The sequence below is a fragment of the Gambusia affinis genome, linkage group LG16 (assembly GCF_019740435.1).
Source record: "Gambusia affinis linkage group LG16, SWU_Gaff_1.0, whole genome shotgun sequence".
NCBI lineage: Eukaryota > Metazoa > Chordata > Actinopteri > Cyprinodontiformes > Poeciliidae > Gambusia > Gambusia affinis.
This window is the reverse complement of record NC_057883.1, coordinates 6,773,032-6,795,458: the sequence shown is the minus strand read 5'-3', so window position 1 is coordinate 6,795,458 and position 22,427 is coordinate 6,773,032. Positions and strand designations below refer to the sequence as shown.

At 40.4% G+C, this 22,427-nt stretch overlaps 1 protein-coding gene across 1 annotated transcript; it reads left to right on the top strand.

Annotated features, from left to right (window-relative positions):
• Window positions 1-178: 178 nt before the first annotated feature.
• Window positions 179-21,255, top strand: LOC122845851 (guanine nucleotide-binding protein G(I)/G(S)/G(O) subunit gamma-2). The gene is made up of 4 exons (XM_044142342.1): window positions 179-444; window positions 14,130-14,214; window positions 18,903-19,021; window positions 20,350-21,255. The coding sequence occupies exons 3-4, from the start codon at window positions 18,935-18,937 to the stop codon at window positions 20,476-20,478; spliced, it is 216 nt and encodes a 71-aa protein (XP_043998277.1). The 5' UTR covers window positions 179-444; window positions 14,130-14,214; window positions 18,903-18,934; the 3' UTR covers window positions 20,479-21,255.
• The last annotated feature ends 1,172 nt before the right edge of the window (window positions 21,256-22,427 follow it).

The window sequence follows — 22,427 nt, the reverse complement described above, 5'->3', positions numbered from 1 at the left end:
TTACAGTAACTGTTTATACAGGCCGCGTGAGCTCTTCCGGTGGAGCTCTGAGAGACAGCGCGAGCGTTTCCTATTAGACAGAAAAGAAAAGAAACAAAGAAAGAGAGAGAGAGAGAGAGAGAGAGAGAGAGAGAGAGAGAGAGAGAGAGAGAGAGAGAGAGAGAGAGAGAGAGTAAGAGGAAGAGCGGCGGCGTACAGCGTCTTGCAGCCGGAGCGGGTTGTAGCCGGAGGGTGGAGACTGGGCAAGCGGAGAGGAGGGAGGCAGCGGGGATCTCAGCTGGAGCAGAAAGAGAGAGAGAGAGAGAGTACGGAGAGAGAAGTGTGTGTGGATGTACTTTGCTCTCCTCGCCTCGCTCGCCTACTGAATGTGTGGGTCTTACTCCACAGCGCTGGATGCGTGGGGGCTTCGCTAAGAAGAGAGAGAAAAAAAAAACCTAAAGAAAGGTAGGATTTAAAAATATTTTTCTACGTTTTCTCTCTCTCTCTCTCTCTTTTAAAGTGGTATGTGGGTAAATTTGGACCAAAACAGGGTGTGTTCTGGAGGAGGAGGGCTTCCTCGTGCCCATGTTGTCGTTTGAGATTGATGCCACTGGCTGGTCGGCATCGTGGAATCCCCTCCTCCCAATGAAATCAGTCCAATTCTCCCCGCTTTGAGCCGAGCCCTGGCTACATCTCTCCATACATCAGCGATGGGAGAGAGAGAAAGAAAGAATGGCGTTCTTTCTCTCCCCTCACGATTGGGCAGCCCTTAGAAAGTGAAGCCAGAGGAACATCTTCTTCTGGGGATGTTTGCACGCGCAGCAGAAAGGCGGTAGAAATGGCAGTGTGTTGGGTTCAGGCGCAGTGAGAGGTTTTCTGGTGAGAAGAACCGGGTCAACCAAACGCCAGCTACAGGCGGATGTCCAGACAAGGAGGAGGAGAAGGATGGCTGGTTGGTGTTTTCCTACGTCGCTCAGCAGACCCGCACGACTGTCAGCTCTCGAGAAATCCAAGACAACAAAACGCAGACGTGCTCCTTCAGCCCCTCCACCACCCCAACCCCTGCCTCCGTCCTGTTTCGTCACGAAGGCTTCGTCGAGCTCTGCTCGCGTAAAGTCAGCCCAGCGGTGTTGCTTACACGGGGCCCACGGCAAGCGCAAGCCGTGAGTCACAAATTACGCAGGCGCTCACGTCCAGGCGGGCCGGAGCGCATCTAGAATACAAACGGCAGCCTCGGACTCATCGGGGGCCGAGCGACCGGCGGTAAACAAGCCCAGGAAGTGATCGGCACTGTGAGAGGGGTCAAATGTCACAGATGGAGCGCAGAAGGGATGAAGAAAATGATTGACCTCCTGACTGTCTGAATAGATGTCCTCTTTAAAATAGAAGAACAAAACTGTTTCCAGTTTGAGGAAACAGAAGTCCTGAACGTTGCGTGCGAAGGTTGCTGTGGAAACCACAGTAGAAGTCTTGGTCCTCAAAGGGACATGGTGTGTGTGGGGTGATGAACAGGATGCTGTGGCTCAGGCCACTTCAGCATTTGTACTCAGTGCTCTTTGTACGTACACTGTAACAAATTGCTGTATAAAAACGGCCAAAACTGAACAGTATCATACTGTTTCTATTGAAAACAGTACTGCACCGTGAAAAACAATGCATTCTGGGCAATTATTACTGTTTTTAATAAAATACTGTAATATACTGTGAGTAGCATTGCATTTTGGGAATGATGTTAGATTCAACGACAAGGAGACTCTCTTTAAACAGAACGCTACTGTATTTCACAAGAAGACACGTTGTGACATGTGGAAGCAACCTCTAGAATTTTCTTTACAAGGACTATCCATTTGAATCCTGCATTTTATGAGCCAATCCGGTAAGTTGGAGCATAATTTATTTGTTAGATGATGCTGTCATACAGTTGTCATTTTTAACCAGACTGTACTGCTTAAAGTTACTAAGCTAACTTAGTTAACTTAGTAGCTAACTAAGTTAGCTTAGTTAATCTGTCATGCTGTAATAAGAAAGCTAGCATAACATTATTTGATATATCTTGTAGATAAGAAGGTAATTAATTAAAGTAATCCGTTTTCATTGTTACTTAGTTATTTGCCTGTAGAAACTTCTTTTTTTTTTATTTTTTTTTTTAGATTTAGTTCATACGTTCTTAGGTTGTCAGTAGAAATGTTAAGAAAGATGACCTAACTGGAGAATGAATAAAGATGGCCATAACTTTGCAAAGAAAAACAAAACTCATTGTGGTTTAAGATTTTCATGAGAATACGATACAATAACATGCAGATGATACAAGGTTTTGATTTATTTGTAATGCATGAAACACAATATCATTAAATGAATGTTGTTTTAGAAATAATGGTAAAGGTAATTTGTAGAAGTCACAATACTTGTTATAATTTTTTTAATTTTATTTTTCAGGTGGAAAAGACCATGTGACTGCTGGGCACTGGATGATCAGTCTTGAGAGCTATATTGTATGTGAGGGCATTCAACCAACCTTTGTGACAGGGCTTGCTGCACTGTTTTCAATGTACTACATCTACAATATCAAGAAGAGGCTGCATGTACACTTGAATTCATCCAGAGGTAAGGTTTGTGTCCGCCTGTCCGTCCCCCCCTTTTCCCACCTAACACACCTTAAACCCTAACTCCTTAAGCATCATATGCTAATCTGAAATTACTGCATTTTCAGGCCCTTTCTTGATATCAACCCTGAAAGAGGGACCAAGGCCAGCTGTGGCAAGATCGTCTCCAAGAGGACAGGAAATACTGTTCAAAAGAAGTTGGTCACTGTCAACCCCCGTGTTTCAACTCTGCCAAAAAACCTCATGGACTTCGAGTGGAATTTCATATAGGTTAGTGAGAACTTTCTAACCAGGCTATAAATATGGTTGCCCCTCCATGCAAAAACAAACAAACAAAAAAAAACTATACAGGCATGAAGGCAACTTATCCCTGAACAGGAGTGTTCTTGAGAGATTTTTTTTGGTTTAAAGGTCAGCATAATCTTAGACATCTCTTTTAATTTATAGCATAAATTTTGTTAAGGGTCCCACTTTCTGTTCTTCAGATATAATTTGTAATTTTGACTGTACAGGCACAATGTTTAACTTATCTTGGCAGTGTGTTGTCAAATATTGTTTCATTGTTTTATCATTTGAAGTTGGAGCTCTGATTTTGCCCTAAAGGAAATTCAAGTTTAAATGTTTCATTTAAATTTTTATCAAACTAAAATTTGCAATTTTTTTCTATGCTTTAGATTGAAAGTTAAATGTTTCATTTGTTTTATGTTGCACCATATTGTTCCTCACTTCCACTAAAAGTTGTATTTTGTATTGAAAAAGTAGTGTGCTGAGTTGTACAATGCATTATTTCATAATTTCTTTCATACTTATTTTATTTCAGACTAATCAAAAGGCCACAATTCATGCTTTATACAAAAACTCTTTAAATCAGTTATTAAGAAATTTATTTTACAAAATAGATGGGGATTTTCTTACTGTTTTTCCAGAATAAGACTTACTTTGGACAGTTTACCCTCAACATACTTGTAGAAAGGGTTTAGGTTTAAGGCACACATACGTTGTCGTTTCAAAACCTTCTTCTTTATTATGTGGCCCACTAAAGACTGTGTATGAGTTAATGTTTGAGTTGGTGCTTTTTTTTCCCAAATAAATGTTGGTTGACATGATGGAACTTACATTTTCTAAGTGTTTTTTTTAATGTTTCTATTTTGTATTGGAAATTTACAGTAGTAAGCTGTATGTGAATTCAACAGTAATGATACCATAGAAAAACTGTAATATACTGGCAACACAGCTGCCAGTAATCTACTGTAAATCTGATAAAAACAGCAATGTGCTGTAATCAAAAGATTTCTTTTGTGACAGTAATATACTGTAAAGTTGATTACAGTAAGGGTACTGTATTTTTACAGTATAATGCTGGCAACCCTGCTGCCAGCATTATACTGTAAAAATACAGGGCAATTTGTTACAGTGTACTCACAGTGGAGCTTTTCTGGAGAATAGTTGACTTCACCCTGTGACGATGAAAGGGTTCAGACAGAAAGATAAAGGTTTAAAAGCTAATAGCTGAATCCATGTGAAAACCCAGTTAACTTGGATTTTTCCACTTCCACTCATTCTCCACTGGAGCATCCTTAACCTATGATATGAGACCAGGCCTGGCATGGTAACAAAGCTTGCTGGACGATAAATTGTCCCAGAAGTTATTGCCATAAACGGGAACGTTGTCGTTTTCAACCGTTTTCAAGTGATATAATAATGGCAAAATAGTGCAAGAACACATTCTCAAAGATCAGTAAGCTTTAAATTAGAGTGAAGATTAAACTCTGGAACTGGAAGACATTTCAAATGTCCAAAATAGATGAACAAGAAAACAGAAAAATAAAATGAATTATGAAGTCTCTGAGAACGAAGTTGATCTCGACTGAAGACGTTTGTCATCCAGCTTTTGGTTGACAGAGAGAAAAGAGAAAAAGCTTGTTTTAATTTATCATGTGATTAATTGGTTATGGCCTCTATGAGACAACCATTTTCTTTTGAGTCTAAACTGAGAGAGAAAGACTTGTCTCACCAACTTTCTTACACCGTCTGATCTATATCTGTAGTTCTAGGGTTACGGTTTCCAGCCAGGCCTCAAGTTCTTCGGGTCACATCTCGAATCCCGGCGTCATTTTTGAATACATTAAATCTCCAGGAAATAAGTTCCTTCATTCATTTAGGGTCTCGTCTTGCTACATAGCCTCTGTTGGTTTGTTCTCACCTGATTCATGCCACTCATCTCCTCCCTAGCTGTTAAGTCAGCCTGTTTTCTTCACTCCTTGTCAGTTCTTGCTGCTCATTACTCCCTTTCAGCTGCTCCCCTCAGGTCCTGTCTCGTCTCTTTTGTCTCCACTTCTTGTTTCTGTGCGTCGTCTTCATCTTCAGCGTGAGATTCCGGTTTTTTACGTTTTGATCGAAATACACAGCAAAACTTGACAGCGGCACAGAGGCTGGTTAAAGCTTGAAGTTGGAAGCTGGATGGAGCTGAACATTGGTTGATCCTGGAAGAAAACCTGAAAAGATACAATGCAATGATTGAGATCAAAGCATAGTCACGCCTTTGAAAGGGCCTAAACAAAGTCCTGACCTAAATCCAGGTGAGATTCAGTTGCAGGTCTTGAAAATGGCAGTTCGCGCTAAAGATGTCTGAACTATTTTCCAAAAAATAAAAAAAAGGGGGGAGGGGCAAAAATTTCAATTCAATTCATTTGGTTTATTTATACAGTTCTGATTCACAACAAATGTTTCAGAATGCTTTTTTTTCTCCCAAAAATAAAAATATGCATTACATATTAAATCATTCCAGTTGCATTGACAGAATCGCAGTCATTCTGCATTCATTCAAATTCAGATGCAATCAGCTTCCATTTGGTAGGAAGTTGTCTGATGGCATTAAGTCGCTGACTTTGCAGCAACCTCTCCCCCTGAACCCTGGACAGCCAGTCGCATCACGCCATTCATTTTGCTGCAAAGAAAAACAAAACGACACACTTTCTTAGGTTTTTATTTGTAGAAATGTTTGAAAGCAATCATTTTCTTCCCACGTAGCAATCATTCAATGCCTCGTGTTGATGGACGCATGAAACTCAAAACAGTTTCCCTTAAGGTTTGTGGTTGTGATGTGACAAAGTGCAGAAAACCTCACATCTGGGTTTTTGAAACGTCCTGCATGTCTTCTGTTGGCCTGATTCTGATCTCAGACCGATCTAATCTTATTCTTAAATAAAAGTTTTTATTACAATCTAAAAATTAGTCCAAAGTTGGTTAACACTCAGACCACACGTTAACCCCAAGCTTTGGAGTTACAACGAATGAAAAAGTCAAAGCGATTCCCTGTCACCATGGACTGAAAACGTCCTGAAACTTATCCACTCCGGTTAGTCCGCAAGTCGGAGCGTGAAACGGTCCGATCGCCTCTCTCTGCAGAACCGAGCCATCCCTGATGTTTGTAATGACTCTGATGTCTCAAACCAAACTCAGAGACATCCTGTTTGCGTTCTTCGTGACAACTGAAGCAGAGAGAGCGCAGCCAACCAAAAGCAAGGCTGGTTGAAACCTAATCTGTGTCACACAGAAGGAAGTCAAAGCTAAACGTCGTTTCAGTGAGCGCAACAAACCGCTGGTTAGCGTTTGAAGAGGGGGGAAAAGATGAGCAGCGATGTTTGGCTCCACCTTTGTTTTGGTGTTTTTCTGTGTCACTTGCAGTCAATGTTTCAGAGAAAGAGAAAAACATTCCTTTGTCACTTGCTTGGATGCAACAAAGGAGCCCCACTCCAGGCTGCACATGTTTGATTTAATAAACATAACAGAACACGTTTTGCTCCCTGGAGCAATGAGTTTCCACCTGCCTGCCTGACTCCCAGCCGAGGCACCGTTTCCTATCCACCTGCCTGCGGGACCTAGATTAACCCAAAACACTCACAAGCACACCAACACGTGTGTTATTCACATGCGCATTCATGCTCTGCAGCCTGCAAGATGGCAGGATAGGCATGGCACGCTGAGGGTGGCACAGATGTCCAGGCAAATCGAAGGAGTGAGGGAGAGCTGGTGTGACTGAGAAAACAAGAGAGGGAAGTGAGGAAGTAGTGTTAAAAAAAGACCGACATACGTGGCGAAGGGTTCTCAAAGATGTTCTCCTGGATTGGATGCGGTCTGATCGCTTTGGAAGCCGTTGGCGTACAAGTGGCCTCATCGTCTTGGTTGAGAGGATTTCAGGTTTGAGAAGTCGGGCACAATGTGGCCATAAAAGATGGACGTGGTCGGCAAGAATACTCAGACAAGCGGTGATGTTTAGATGAATCTTAGGAGATGTTAAGAGCCTAAATATGTCTCTTAGCATGTCCCCTACACCATTACATCATCAGTTTTAGCCTGAACCGGTGGAATAAGGCAGCATGGACCCATGGTTTTCATGTTTTTTACACTAATTGTGACTCTAAATTTAGACTCGAACTCGGAACACTGAGTTCCTTTAAATCTAGACTAAAAACCCAGCTGTTTAGAGTTGCTTTTGAAATAAAATCATAAAACATAAATCAATAATCTGATGTGTAATCACAGCAAAATGTGAGATTGTTGACTGTGTTTTTATTATGTAAAGCACTTTGAAATGCCTTGTCGCTGGAACCTGCTATACAAATGAAATTTGATTGGTTGATGATTAATTGATTGATAACAAGAATTGTTCAATCTACAGCTAATGAATATATGTCATTGTCTAAAGTCGATGCAATAGTACCATCAGTTTCTTGTTGCTAGCTAACAGCAAGTTGTGTGGACATCAACTATCATAAGAGCATTCCTTCCTTTTAGGTTGCGTTCACATCTGCCCTGTTTAATCCCCTTTAATCGAACTCTAGTTCGTTTGCCTAGAAAGTCCGGTTTTGTTTGGGGACCACAAAAAAAAAAAAGCAAGCTCTAGTCCGCCTACTAACCTAGGTTTCAGTTCAGTTAAAGTGAGCTCTGGCCCGGTTTGAATGTACATGAGAAAGCCAAGAGGATTGGAGAATGCTCCAAAAACAGGAAGTGGACTACAGAGCAAGGCATTATGGGTAAATACAACCAAAACAAACGCGAGAGTCTAGAAATGGCTTGTAATCTTTTACTAAAGACAAAAGAGAAATTCTACAGCTGGCAGAATTTGACGCCGCTCCATGTTTGTTTACATTTTGTGAAGGAGGAAGTGGCGCTCATGTCTTCTTCAGAGGTTCTGGTGTAATTTTTTTTCTGTGGTTCTTGGGAACAGGTTTTTCAAAGGGTGTGGTTCGCATCTCAAGCAAGCCACACCATCCGAAAATGTAACTGGTGCTGCAATTTCTGTCCCTAATCGAACCGAGTCTACCGAACTACCAGGTGTGAAAACATCCTCTGAAGGATTTCACCTTCAAGAGATTTTAAAGCAGTTTTGAAGATTACAGCAGATGTAACTTTTTAAAACGTGAAGCCCGTTGCCTGCTGCTCAAGTCCCAAAGCTCTGAAAGTGAAGGAGGCTCAGTGTCACTGCCAGCATGACCTCTGCAGCGTATAACAACCTAACAGCTTGGCTCTCGCTGTCCCACCGCTCTGCCTCTGTGCGCACAGGGGGACAGGTGTCCCTTTCTCGTATTCAAGGGCAGGTGGCCGTGCTGTATTACATTCTGTAGTCAATATTGTCTTGATTTTCCTGACAACTCTGGAGGTCAGGTTGAAGTCACTTCTTCTGACTGCAGTCGGTGGTGAAGCCACTTTGGAGCATCTGGTTGGTTATTTCCTCACACAGCTCAGTAAATCTGACTTTAGATGAGTCAGTGAGCAACTTGCTGCCTCTGGTTTCAGAGTGACCTTGCAGGGTGTCATGGTGTTGATACTGCTGAAACGACGGAGGACGCTGCCTGTGAGTGCTACCACATGTTCAGGCATTGTTGCTGGATTTTTATTTTTTATTTTTTTCATAGTAACTTCCATTCATAAAAAAAATCTTGAGTTTTAGTTTGTCTTTGTCAGGGATTTACAAAGTAACTCCCGTTTCTTTCCCGTTTAAAAAAACATTTTTTTCATGCCTTTCCGTATACGTGGGTATGTATTTTTTATATATTTGACTTGGGATTTTAACATGTAAAATTGAATGACTTAAATTACAGAATAAATAACACTTTAAAATAGTGGTGCATTTCATTTAATTTATTTTTTGTAAAACCATCTGTAGCATTTCTTTCTCAAGCATCAAGTTCAAGTTTATTTTTAAAATTGGGACAATATTGGGAAAATGCATGTACGTAATCAACATTTACATGCAAATACATGAAAACATAGACTTGCATTGGCTAACTTAATAGAAAATAGGTTGAACTGCTGTGCTGCTGGAACCAAGCATTTCAAATATCTGACTCCTGATTCATCAGCACAGACAGCGCGTCTGCAAACTGTAGCATGAGTTTCAGTAATTTTACTACTGAGTAATCTCTGCATCAGCTGTGTAGCATTTCTAGACATTTTGCAGCAGTCACGCCTATTTTTCAGGTTAGAAGAAATCTCTTGCGATGCTAATGAAATGGAAATTTCTTCCAAATGACCAAAAGAAAAAAAAGAAGAAGAAATCTACGGCAGCCTGGTTTACCCAGAGATCAAATTATGTCTGCTACACATCCCAACTCAGCATTCTTCAGCTAAACCAGAAGCTGGAAGCTGTGATACTTTTATAAGATAATCATGCCTTATTATTCTTCACCACGGCAACATGTAAGCAGAAGGAACTCAGTCAGCAGTGTGTGAATTCACTGATTGATTCATTTTTCACAGTGGGGAGGCTAGCATCTATCTGCAGCGACCAGCGTCAGAAATACCACTAAAGACCAACTTTGGTTTCTCTCGACAAAGGATGTGTGTCATTTACTTTTAAGTTGGCCTTTGATGTTTGCACTTGTTGCATCTGTTGCAAAAACCTGGCAACCAAAAGACGAATACATTGTGTTGTACCTAATATTTTCAATTGCGAGACGATCTTAATTTCTCAGTAATAGCTGTTCCCTCATTAAAAATGAAGCTGTAGTTGGTCAACTGCGCAAAAAATCAGCCTATGGGACGCAAGCTGCTGCAATCTGCACATCGTCTAAACCCGGAGTTATAAAGGTCCGGTCAACGTCCAAAACGAGTCAATAAGACTCGACTCATAATCCAGTCTGATTGAAACCAAATTCTGCAAGTAAGTTTCTGGATGTACAAAGTTGGTAGTTTGTATTTTCAAATGTTTTAGAAGCTGCTCTACTTTACAGTTCTGCTCTACTTTGTGTTGGTTGTTGACATAAAGTCCTAGTAAAACACTAGGAAGTTTGTGGTCGTTAGGCGACAAAATGTGGAAAAAGGTTTGAGAGGCACAAAACTAAGGGATGTGTTTGACGTGGATGTCTGGATTTTGGTTTCAGGTGAATTTAAGTTTACTTATCCAAATAAAACAAATGAGTTATCCTCATTTGGACAGATACAGTTGTGTTAAAACCAGCCCCTGCATCGCAGCTTAGAGACAATACTGTATTTCAGTAGGAAGCGAAGTAAAACCACTTTTCTGCTGGTTGCTGGTCTGAAAGCAGGAAGTGCTTGTTTCTGAATAAAATCTGCCATCGCTGTGGCCATAGACAAATGAAAAAAAGCGTGAAAGATTTCCAGCTTTTTAAAGGAGCCTTAAGATAACTCTGCGGAGCAGTTGCTTCCTTCCTCTTTGCCATCCCTGCAGGCCTTTTGCAGGTTAATCACTTGTTCTCCAGGGTCCAGATGGCTTAGCGAGAGACACATTTTTAATTACCACGCTCCGGTTTCACACCCTGGGCACGGCGGAGGACAGAACACCCCCTGCCTGGCTGCCGTGCCTTTCGCACAGCGTAAAGACAGAGAAGAGGGAGGTATAAATAAAGAGAGGGAGGCGGCGTGCGTAGCAGAACGCCAAAGATCGTCACTCTCTCCACAGGTCAGGAATTATATCTCCGCCAGGATATTTCCAGCCGTGCTTAATCACTCTTTAAGTCAGCAACACCCTGAGCTATAATCACATCAGCAGAGTGCCTCGGGATGAACACAGACCCCCTGAGATCCCAGGGGAGGAGGTTCAAAAAAGCTCTCCAAATGGCAAGGGAAGGATGACGGAGGGGGTCACATTGATTCACTAGTCTTAGCAGCAGGGCAGAGAATACTGGGGCGAGGGTGGGAGGTGTGGACGGGTTCTGCTCCTTCAATAAACACCTGTCAGCCCCAGAGGGAGGGATGGGAAGCAGAAGGCTGGAACACGGGAGGGAAATGGATTTTCCTCTCCGCGCAGCTTGGCTCGAGACGCTTCGCCGGCGTTAAAGGAGGGAACGAAAACCGCCAAGTCGAAGAAAATTAATTCAAGAAACGCGCTTACACGTTCCTGTTGTCTTCGCTTCTCATCCCGTGATCTTGATAATTGCGATGATGCGAAACTGTTCATTCAGAAACTAAGCGCAACAGCTTCTCTTTTTTGAGGAATAATTTGCCATCTCGTCCAGTTTTTTTTTTTTATGTTCTCGTTTGTTTTGTTTTTTTTCTTTTTGCTTTTGCAGCAGTGAACTGATCTAAAACGTTTATGAGAGCATCATCAGTCGGCAACATCTCTTTCTTTCGTTTTCTTTTGGACAATGTGAAGACTACAATGATGTTGTTTTTATTTAGAAATCAAAACAACTACATTAGCTTCCGTGTCAGTGGACCAACTTATTGCCTTTATGTCCAAGGAACGACGACGGCTTCCAGTTCTCCCAGTCTGTTTGAAGAGTCTTTGGTTGAGCACCCAACCCACTCAGCTTACAACATAGCCTTCCTTTTTAAACACACAGAAGCTTAAAAGATGAACCACATTTTAGTTTGCTTGGTTTTGTATTTAGGAATTAATTATTTTTTTTACAGTTTTGTAATGCAAAACAAAAGAATAAGCAATTGGAGCGTTGAAACATCGACGCACATCTGCTCGAATATTCCAACGTTTTCACCTGGTTACAGACACGAGAGAGCAAACGTAATTACGGTCTGATGAGCGCCATGCTCTCTGTGTTTGTACGTTTGCACAAGACCTGAACAAATACAACTTGAACCCGTTATGATCATGTGACTGTCACGTGAATTCATCTCCAAGGGAAAAAAAAGATCAAAGTCAATAATAATAGGGATAAGTGTGTTTGCGCAGACCTCAGAATGACTGGTAGAGTTTTTAGGAACAATAACAGCACCTTATGCTGCAATAAGTAATTGAACAAATGTATTCAGAAGGGGAAAAAAACATATTGGGCAATGACAAGCAAACCTACTTAAAGGTTTGCGTTATTTTTTGAGCAACGCTGCTTGTTTCTTGTCTTGACTCGTATGCTTGTGCATCTAAGAATGTTTTCTTCGCGTGTGCTAAGCAGGGCTGGATTCACAAGGATTCAGCCCTGTGGGCAGGAGCCAGTTTTGGTGCCCAATTCACTAAAAAATATCTTCATTATTTTCAAATCATTTAATATTGTTTGAATTTATAAAAACACTAAAATATTAATAGAACTCACCTGATATCGACTTGAGAGTTTATATAAGATACAATATTGCAAAACACGCATTCTTTTAAAAAAAAAGACAAATCTTTTGTACCCCTGAAAAATTGCCACCCTGGGTTATTGCCGCTGTAAGCCCAGTCTGAAGTCTGACACACATTCTCTTTTCAATGTATTACCCCGTATCGGACCAGTAGAAACCAGTTCAACAGTTTCCATGTATCCTTAAGGTTCAGAGGTCAAAGGGAAAGTGCTCCCTTCACTCTGTTCTAGGTGACATGATTTGCACACTTTCTTAGGAAAGCTTTCAAATTGGTGATACATCAACTTAAATTGATGAAGACCCAAAGCAAACATTGAGTTATTTAAATATTCCCCTTCTCCGTCTGTGAACAATGAAATCATATTTACACCACAAAGTAGCCATTCACAATATTGTCTCAATCAAAAGTGCTCCTCTAACTTCTCTAATTTTTTTATGCCTGTTATTCCCTAAGCAGCTCTAACATTGTGTGAATATTTTCTTGCTTGGGGGCTGGTCCGGTGTTGCTGCTGAGGTTTTGTTAATGGATCCCTCTCTGTAACGACGCCTCAATGTTGCATCCTGCCCTGATTTATAACGGGTGGGATTCCCTTCCTTGGTGGAGCTTCTGATGCGCGGTAATTGGTCCATTTATCAGAGGCAGCCGAGGACCGAGAGGCAGAGTCACCCAAGCTTTACGAATGAATCTGAAAGGAGAGAAGATGGAGGAGAGAAGCTGAGCGTGTGTGTCAGCGCGGAGAGAAGAGAAACCTAAAGGGACAGTTTGACATTTTGGGAAATGCTGTTGTGCTCTTACTGAAAGTTGACTCCCAGTAGTTACCCAAACAGGCATCAGCTTCTTTTCTTGTTCTCCACTTTGCTTTGCACTTATTTAGTGTGAACAGGAAGTGAAAAGAAATCCGTACAGCCTTACAAGAGCTTAGTCTAAATATGCACTTGCTTTGTATTTATTCCTATCATCATCTTCAGATATAAAATATTTTCATTATAAAGGGTGGGTAACATCAACTTTTTTGAGCTTTACATCATGTTGTGATGTGGTAACATTAAAACTACATTCATTCATGTTTGTGTGAGAAATCCTTAAATCTTCTGTGGCAACCATTCAGAGGTGGCTAAAAACTTGCTCTCACAAAGCGCCTCCTCTTTACCGAAAGCTTTGCTTCCAGCTGCCAAGTCCTACAGACTAGCGGCAGCAGCGATGAGCAAACGGACCTGCACGTCTGCTGAGTTCATCGTACGACCTACTTCTCAGTCCGACGCTCCTAAGAACGGTTGCAAACGGCATCATGGAGGAGTATTGTCATGACATGCAGAAGGGGGAAGTGTCAGAGAGCGTTGGAGCTTCTTAAAGAGACAGTGACCAATTTCAAGGCGTCAGATACGGCTATGATTCAAAGTCAGTTTTTGAAATACAACTGAAGGTAACATAATTGTGTGATTCTACTATAAAATGGCATCATGTCCCTGGAAAATATATTTTAAAAATGAAGTTGGCCATGTGCTTTTCTTCTTCTCTTTCTTGTGGCTTTCTACTGTGGGTGAAATGACCTAGGGGGCGCCACGAGGCGAAAATAAGACCGTCGCTTGGGTCAAGAACAAGCCTTCTGTTCCTCTTTTTGCATAGTTAGAGAGTCATTATGGATTTCACACTTTGTGAACGCCATGAAATATTCCTGAGGTTGATTGTGGTGAGTCAGCGTTAAATTAAAGGTCCGTTTCTGAATAGAGTTTTAAATATTTTAAGATTTCAGATGGGATTATTCCACACTGACTCTTTAAAACACACCTTCCGAAACCTACATTTTATTGTTACTTAAAGCTGAATTTCCCTGTTACACGTGGGGAAAAAATGGTTCTTTATTCTCTCTAAAAGAGAGAATAAATTTTTCGTTGTTGTGACTATCTCTTAAGGTTTAGAGGAATGTATCTGGAATGCAGGAAGGAATTTGTGCAGCGCTCGGATTCAGCCTCTCTTTTCCTCTGTTTCCATTTGCCTCCCTGCAGACGGACACTGTGGCAGACACAAGCCTCTGACCGAGCGGGTGGCCGACACCAGGGCAGGAGGCGTAAGGAGGAGCACGCAGACAAGGTGAGACAAAGCAATAAAACACGGCATAAAGCTGATTGTTTTTGCCTTAAAGCATGAATGATCTGCGAGGAGGTCCAACCAAATTCCTGCAGAAATCCGTTTGGTGAGAAAACATGAAGCATTTCACTGCAGCAGATGGAGAGGGAGGAATCACTTTCCACATTAAAGCTGAAACACTCCAAACTACAAGTCATACTTCATGTAGTTTAGCCCCTTCTTGTTGCCTTTAGGACGTCGGCCATTCCAGACAGAGGATCTGCTTAATTTCTTCGGCCGCCTCTCTGCAGATATGAAAGTGTCGGGGATTAAGCAGCAGGTTGACTCTCAGTTTAGTACCGCCATCTTTTGTTCTCAAATTGTATTTGTATATTGAATATTGTAGTGAGCGAGTTCGTACAATAACAGCAACAAAAAAAAAACAATTTCTGTGAGCTGTGAGTGTCAATCTCAAGACGAATCCCTAACACTTGGTCGCCAGGCCGTGTCTTACACAATTTAATATTCCAGCCTGTTTTCTTCAGCATGAAGTAGAGACTGTCGCTGCGTTTCCATTGACCTTATGGTTGTGCAAATTGGAATTAAGTAATAAACTTGCTCAATAGAAACAAGACAATTTCAAAAATAAAACCTCATGTTTTTAGATTTTAAAAAACTTTTGCGCTAAAATAAGCTGCTTTTTCGGCTGCATCAAAATTTGTATTTTTGTCAAAACTGCGATGGAGACACTTTTTTTCACATCACACGAGTCACATGATTACTGGATGTTATTACTGATGGAAAAGATGAAGAAGACGACAGGAAGTGGTAGGAGGGCGATGGCCTGGCATGATTTTTAACAACTTTTAGCATAAACAAACTTATTCACGTGGGATTTTAATTGTGTTTCTTATTTAATGGAAGCACCACAATTGCAAAATTGCGGTGTTTTTTGTCAACTTTAGGAGAATATTGACTTTGAACATTTGTGATAGAAACGCAGCTCGTGACATGAACTGAAGGAACACGGTAAAAGGATGAAAGTGAAGCAAAGCATGTAGCGCTAATAAACCGTTCAAACCTCACAAACTGCTTCTTACAGCCACATCATAGCAACGGCTGATCTCGACTGATTTTAAAACAACTCGTCAAAGATTAAAAGATGTGCTGCAGGTTCACTGGCAAAGGAAATAGTTTCGAGTCCTCTACAAAATAAAGACAATTGCCTTTATTGATCAGGTCATGTATGCTCTAGGACAAAGGCAAAAGATCAAACTCTTGTCCCTAAACTCCATCTGGTTTTTACCAGACTCAGAAAAGTTCATCAAAGAACAGGTGTTTTAACTAATGTAGCTATAGACTGAAAATGGTGGGAGTTTTTAGTTTTACTGCATATAAAATCAGGTTTTTCAATATGTGACCACTAATCAGATCTGATAAATTCTGATCTTCAGTGACTGGTGCGTCTCATAAGTATCGGTTATGTATTCTTCATGTCTTACCTGCTGTTGCTTGATAGGAAACAGAAGCAGGTGAAACGGGACTTGCTATTTTTGTTGTAGTTTAGTGAGTATCTTTGAAATGTTTAGTGATTAGATTTAACAACCCAAGTCTACAAGGTAGTTTTAGTTAACAATTTCCTCATAATCTCTCAAATTTTGCAAGTCCAACGGTAAAACAGAAAGGTTGTTTCATGGTGTAGAGGTTAAGGAAATTACCGTACGTATGGGAATGTTAAAAGTTGATGCTAGCACGCTAAGTTAACTTAGCCGTCAGCCCTTTTTTTTTACCCAGAGTACCTGGCTGTTAGTTTATTAGTTTATGACCATCTACTTCAGCTAAAAAAACAAAAAGAAAGAAAGAGTGAACAGATCTTCATAAAATGGGCTATTGTGACAGTGTTTTGAGTAAAAATGGAAGACCTACTTCTCAACAGGCATCCCAGAAACCTTAAAGCGTGACATGAATTCCTATCAATAGTCTGAAGATGCAGTGGCCCGTTTCGACGTCCCCCGAGTGATAAAATAATATCACGACCTTGCTGCGTGAAACTCAAGGTCTGATTTCTGACCTTTGAGCTCTTGCAGCAAGTTTGCGCCCCATTTTAATCAACCCCAATAAATCTTTCCGTTTCCTGTTTGACAGCATATGCCCGTACAAGGAGCTGTCCTCGTCAGACTAACAACAACCAGGATGGTTCGGCTGCAGCGACTGTTTAGGTTACACGATGTTCGGCTTGCTGTGGGTTCTGAAATCCTCTTCAAGCTGCTGCTGGGTTTGCACTGACGACTTTCAGAGATGTTCCAGCTGGAAATGCTTCGAACAGACCAGAATTAAACAAAATATGGCCAAGGCTTCGACTGTGGGTTTAAGTCCGAGCTTTCTGCACAGAAAACTACTTTGAAAAAACTTTAATAATTGTGGTGTATTCAGTAAAGTCTTCTAAAAAAAAAGAGAAAAGATAAATGACGCCAATATTTAGCTATTGAAAAGAGAATAATAAGTGTGTTAGACCACACTGTGGTCAATTTGATCATTAACTTTACATCAGTGTGTGCTAGTAGGCGTGGGGAGGAAGCATTTTTGTAATTCCACACGTTATTGAATTACACAAGTCAACTCTTTAATTGCTTATTGCTCTGGTAGTCAGCTTTTAAAACAGTGCCATCAGAGTCTATAACAGAGTAAGAGTATCGGCTGTCTCTCTTTTAATTGCAATACCATGTCCAACTTCTTATTTCCAAGTACATTTTCTTCCTGTCATAATATTTGTTGGGGGGGGAAGCCTTCTTTCAGTCAGGAAACCAGCAACAGGTGGAGGAGGGGAAGCACTGTGTTATTCTATGCTGTGGGAGAAAAGTCCAGAACGTACAAATATCATTCTTACATGTGATTAGAGAAACTGAATTGACGAGAAAAATTTGTGTTTTTTAAAAAAAACCCCAAAAAACAACAACTTTTTATTGCCTTGTTGTTGGTATCTGGTCCACAATGATGTGACCCGATGCTGGGTGTTTAATTAATACAGCAGCTCCCTCAGCCAGATGAGCAGATTTGCTACCATTGAACATTAATATTCATAGATTGCGCCCTGCTGAGGTCAGCAGTGACCTCTCACTGAGTCACCCCACAGTGCACACACACACTGATGGAGAGCGACGCAGGGATGATTGATCCACCATGAAGGAGGAGGACGCTGTTTTTGAGACCCTGATCTGTAAAATCGAGCATGGGGGTTGTAAATTAGCACCGTACACTTCGAAGACAACATTTTATGGAAAGCAGTTCTGAACAAACTAAACTATATAAGGCAACAGTAATGTATGTGGTCACTGACACTGATGAAAGGCATAGTTTTAAATATAACAGTGTCCACTTTATGAAACTTTTGTCTAGTAGATTGTTGGGGTATAACACAATCAGATTACAAAAAACAGGATGATTATGCAAAAAGAAGCAGATGCTAACTTCAGCGTCATCAGCAGCTAACAATTTGCCAGTTAGCAAACATTGGCAACGCGTTGGCAGCAGTCTCATTGCCAGGGGTAACACGTTGTAATGTTTTGGTCTTGTCCATCATTCAAGAACAACTTCCTGTCTTACTTCCAATTATGAGTCTAAAATATAAATACAATGACGTATCTATGTAGATACGAAAGATACACACTTTTGTATCTTGGACAATAGCCGAGAGTAAACAAAGTCAGATGCTAACTACGTGAGAATTGTTGTGGTTGTTTTAATACTACGAGATCTTATGTCATGAGATTTCAATTACACATCTATTGTCACCTATAAAAAACTACTCTATATGTGCTTTATTAAGGAGCAGCCCCACATAAACCCAAGTATTTTGGAAACACTGAGACTTCCAGCGGGGTTTAACACCTCCAAGCAAATATCTATTTTTTGTGACAAACACATTTCAAATTGGGTCTTTTTCCAATAAACCTTAAATGAAAGCTGAATAATATTTTAGTTGAGAGAATGAGGTTCGTGTTTCAACTGCTCTTACACCGCTTTAACCGAGCTGGGAATCTTCTTCTTGTTAAACTTTGATGCCTGTAATGTTGACATTATTGCCACCTACTGGCGGAGAATGTGCATTACAGCATTTTGATCGGTATCAACTGCAGACACTAATTTTTTTCTTCTTTTTTTTTTTCTAAACAGAGGGCAACAGCAAATTGTGTTGTTGCGACTGAAGTCCATGTTGTCGAACCAAAATCAAAAAGACATGTTAATTTACAGAAACACAGATGAGTCACTATTTGAATAATTCTGAAAAAGTAAAATAAAATACAAAAAATATGGTCAAGAATTTTTTTTTTTACACAAACATCCGTCAGATCACTCAGTATTCTTTGTGTCATTGTTTATAATCTTGGTAGTTTTTTATGAAACCACTTGTACTTCTCATCTATCTAACTACTTTGAACACAATGCTGGACAAAATGTCACCGTCCTTTTTTCCTCTCTTTCTTTTCTTTTTTCCTCCCACGTCCTCCTCACTGTCAGGGGCTGCCTAGCAACAGGCACCATAAATAATACACGCCTGCGTCTGTATGTGCAAGTGTGTCTTTACTGGCATGTGATAAGAAACAGGCTATCTGCTCCTAGCGCTGCGTCTTTGCGTGCCGGTGTAATGCTGCTCACCGCCGGTGCAGCAAAATGTCTGGGATGTTTCAGCCGCTGTCTCCTCCTCCACGCAGGCTGAGCAGACAGGAACTGAGCGGGAGCGCCCATGGCGAGTAACAACACGGCCAGCATCGCACAGGCCAGGAAGCTGGTGGAGCAGCTGAAGATGGAGGCCAACATTGACAGGATAAAGGTGAACTATTTGCACGTGTGAACGTGTGCGTGTGATGTAATTTGGACCCCCTGCTGTTACAATTTTTTGAGTCTATTTGACCCATAAAAAGCGGCACAATTTCAAAGGCATGCAGCTGCCTTGCTTTCTTGTCATGACAGTTTGTTATGAGACAGACAACCTGTGAAAAGATGAATCCCCTCAGCTCCTCCCTTACCTACTACTGACGACTAAAGTTTGTGATTGACAGCGCTAAAACCCACCTCCTGCCTCTGATTGGTTGTTTCTAGAGAGCGCTGGGAGAAGGCAGAGGGATTAAATTATTGTCAGATAATCTCTCCACATTTTGACAGTCTTAACAAATATGTTCTGTTTGTTAATAAAAGTTATGTACTGCAGCTTTAATTTCACAGAGGAGGGGGCGGGTCAGGAGATCTGCTCCATATGGACTACTTGTTCTGCTGTGTAGTTTGTGTTTTCAGAAACGATGGACCGGCTTAGTTATCAAAGTCTCACAAATAATGTTTGATTGTTATTATTTTTGTAGGTTCTGAAACCTGTTGGGCCAATTTATTGTTATGGCATTTCAAAGGTTATGATCAAAATAAGCAACCTTTTGCTGGAAGATATTATTTATTGTGAGTGGGCGTTAATATAACACTCCCTAACCTCAAATCAATTAATATTCATTAATTAGAATATTTTTGTAAAGTCCATTTATTTCAGCAACTAAGTGTAACACAATATATGTACACAGACAGATGATTGAAAGCCTTTTTTCTTTTAATTATAATTTTCTGCTTACAGATAATGAAAACATTACATTTTCGTCATCAATAAAAAAATATATTTTTATCTCAGAGATGTAGCCTTGTTGACATAGTATGTTTAATACCTGCTTACATGTTATATAGATTTTCAAGAGGTACTTTGAATGCAGTAAATGATCCTTATCAGAACACACATTGTCATTTATTGGATATGACTGCATGTTCAAATGTCAGATTTTTCGCCCACACATAATAAAAAACACAGATTACTTTCCACTTATCATTAACGTAATGACATTACGGCAATATAAAATTAGTTTAAAAACAAAACAAAGCAAAATCAAATGAAGCTGTTGTTGAGTTTCAGCTCATGTAGCCTAGCATGTTAGCAATACTTAGAGAACTTTTTGTGGATCTTATAAACGATCAATTTTAAAACCCAAGCTTATTGTAACAATCAGTTTGCTTGTTCTGCACCAAAACTAAGCAGGTTCCACAGCTTTAACTCTGAACTCTAGCGTAAAGCTCACTGGTTAAACTTAGTTTGGTGTGTCTGTGTGTGCGTGTGTCTAATTCCAGGTGTCCAAAGCAGCGGCAGACTTAATGTCTTACTGCGAAGCTCATGCCAAAGAGGACCCCCTGTTGTCACCTGTGCCAGCGTCAGAGAACCCGTTCAGGGAGAAGAAGTTCTTCTGCGCCATCCTGTAAACCCAGCATGGCCGCCTGCTGCCGGAGGGACTTTGAACGCGGACGCTCAGAACCCATAGAAATCGTCTAATAGGAGGGCATCGCATTGTCTTTGCCCTCTTAAACGCTTGGCATTTAAAGAGATCCAATCAACAGAGTAAACATGTAACCAATGAAGGGGGTGTTATGTTTTGTTTTGTTGTTTTTTGTTGTTGTTGTTTGTTTGTTTGTTTGTTTGTTTTTTTGGAGGTTATGCGGCATGTAGGAGGGATTTGTACTTTTAGATGACCGAGGAGGGAAGATGATGGGAGCGATAACCACCCAGGGACGTGACGGACAACCAATCAGCCCACTGGGTTTTCAGGCTCTATTGTGTATAAATTTCAAAAACAGAGAAAGTCATGGATTTTGTTTTGTTGCTCTTTGGGGACCATCAGGTGGAGCACCACGGGGACAAGCAGCCGAAACTCTTGACGCCGCCCGATAATTATTGGAATGTGCTATTTTTTTTTTAAGTTTTTTTGCGTTTTTACCAATTTCACCGAGATATCTTTCTATAACTGTACGTAGGTGACTGATGAAGCCTTTGTCTTTTGCTCTTTCTTTTTGTTTTATAAACCAACAGGTTAGTGAAAGCCTTTACTTTAATCGCGGGACGTGTCTCTCTGTTCGCCTGCCTGAAAGTCAGTCTTCTGTGAATACAAATACGATGCAGTTTGTCTCCTTCGGACACAATCCCTCTTTCTACTGTTTGTACAAAGTGACTAGCAGATAAACTGTGCTGTGGTGTGAGCTCCACGTGTTTGTGTTTGTATCATTGATTATAACACAAAAAGGACAAACTTTCCTCTTCCTTTCCTTCTAATTGCGCCGGTTAGCTTCAACCTACGAGTGAAAATAGAAGAGAGAACTGCTGACCAACCACAATAAGAGACAAATCAGGTTTTCCAAATAATATTCGTAATGTGACCAACTAAATGCATATTTTGAATTTAGGAATCTAATAAATATTCTCTTTATGTGTACAAAATAGTCGTACAAATGTCTCTTTGAAATTATTGGTATCAGTAGTTGTTTTGGGGTTTTTTTTTGTCTTGTTTTGAAAATATTAACTGAAAACATCTATTAGTATAGATTTATTCGCCAGTATTGATAAAAGCTTTATTAACATTATTTCAGAATTAACCTTTTCTTTGTTGTTGCTAACTTGTTGCTCTAGGATTACTATTTAGTTTGGGCATTACTTAGCTTAATTTGATATAGAGCAATTACTGAGATGAATTTAAAGAGGTACTATTAGAAATATTGCTGGTAATTAACAAGTAACATTGGATTGGTGCCACTGGAACAAATATAAATACATTTATTTTCATTTCACATGATATCAGATTGATGAGATATTTGGCCCACAGCATCACAGGTCCTCCACCATATTTGTGGATATCCATTTTGTGTTTGAAGAGTGTTTCTTTCCCAAGATGCTCTACATACATTTTTCTCCCCTGCCCCCTCTCATTATTCATATTATAATTTTACTGCCATCAGATTTCAGAGTGAGCTATTAGCCTCACCTGATGGATGAACACATTTCCAGTTCAAGTCCCAGTAGTACTCAGCAAATCCTTACGTTTGTGATGGTAGGGCAGCACATGGTACATTTTTTTTCTAGCATCCCTCCCAAATTGGTTGGCATGTGGATGCGTTTTGTTTTTAAAAAAAATATTTTTAAACATCAAATATAAAATGTACTTTTGTAAATTAAATGTTGGAAATGTGAGATTATGCTAGTGCAATGAGATACGCTGCATTGATTTACCCAATATGTTTAGATTTTATTTTATTTTTTATTTTTTTTGCAGCGATTCCTTGTATTTTGAGCACTTCTTATCTGCCAGTCACAAAACTTGCACTTCTCATGGATTATGGACAATAATCTGTAATTGTGTTACAGTAAATTGTGTTATGCAACT

Coding starts and splice junctions, on each gene's coding strand:
- LOC122845851 (XM_044142342.1), top strand. CDS start 18,935: ATGGCGAGTAACAACACGGCCAGCATCGCACAGGCCAGGAAGCTGGTG. Junction 19,022..20,349: donor CCAACATTGACAGGATAAAG/GTGAACTATTTG, acceptor GTCTAATTCCAG/GTGTCCAAAGCAGCGGCAGA.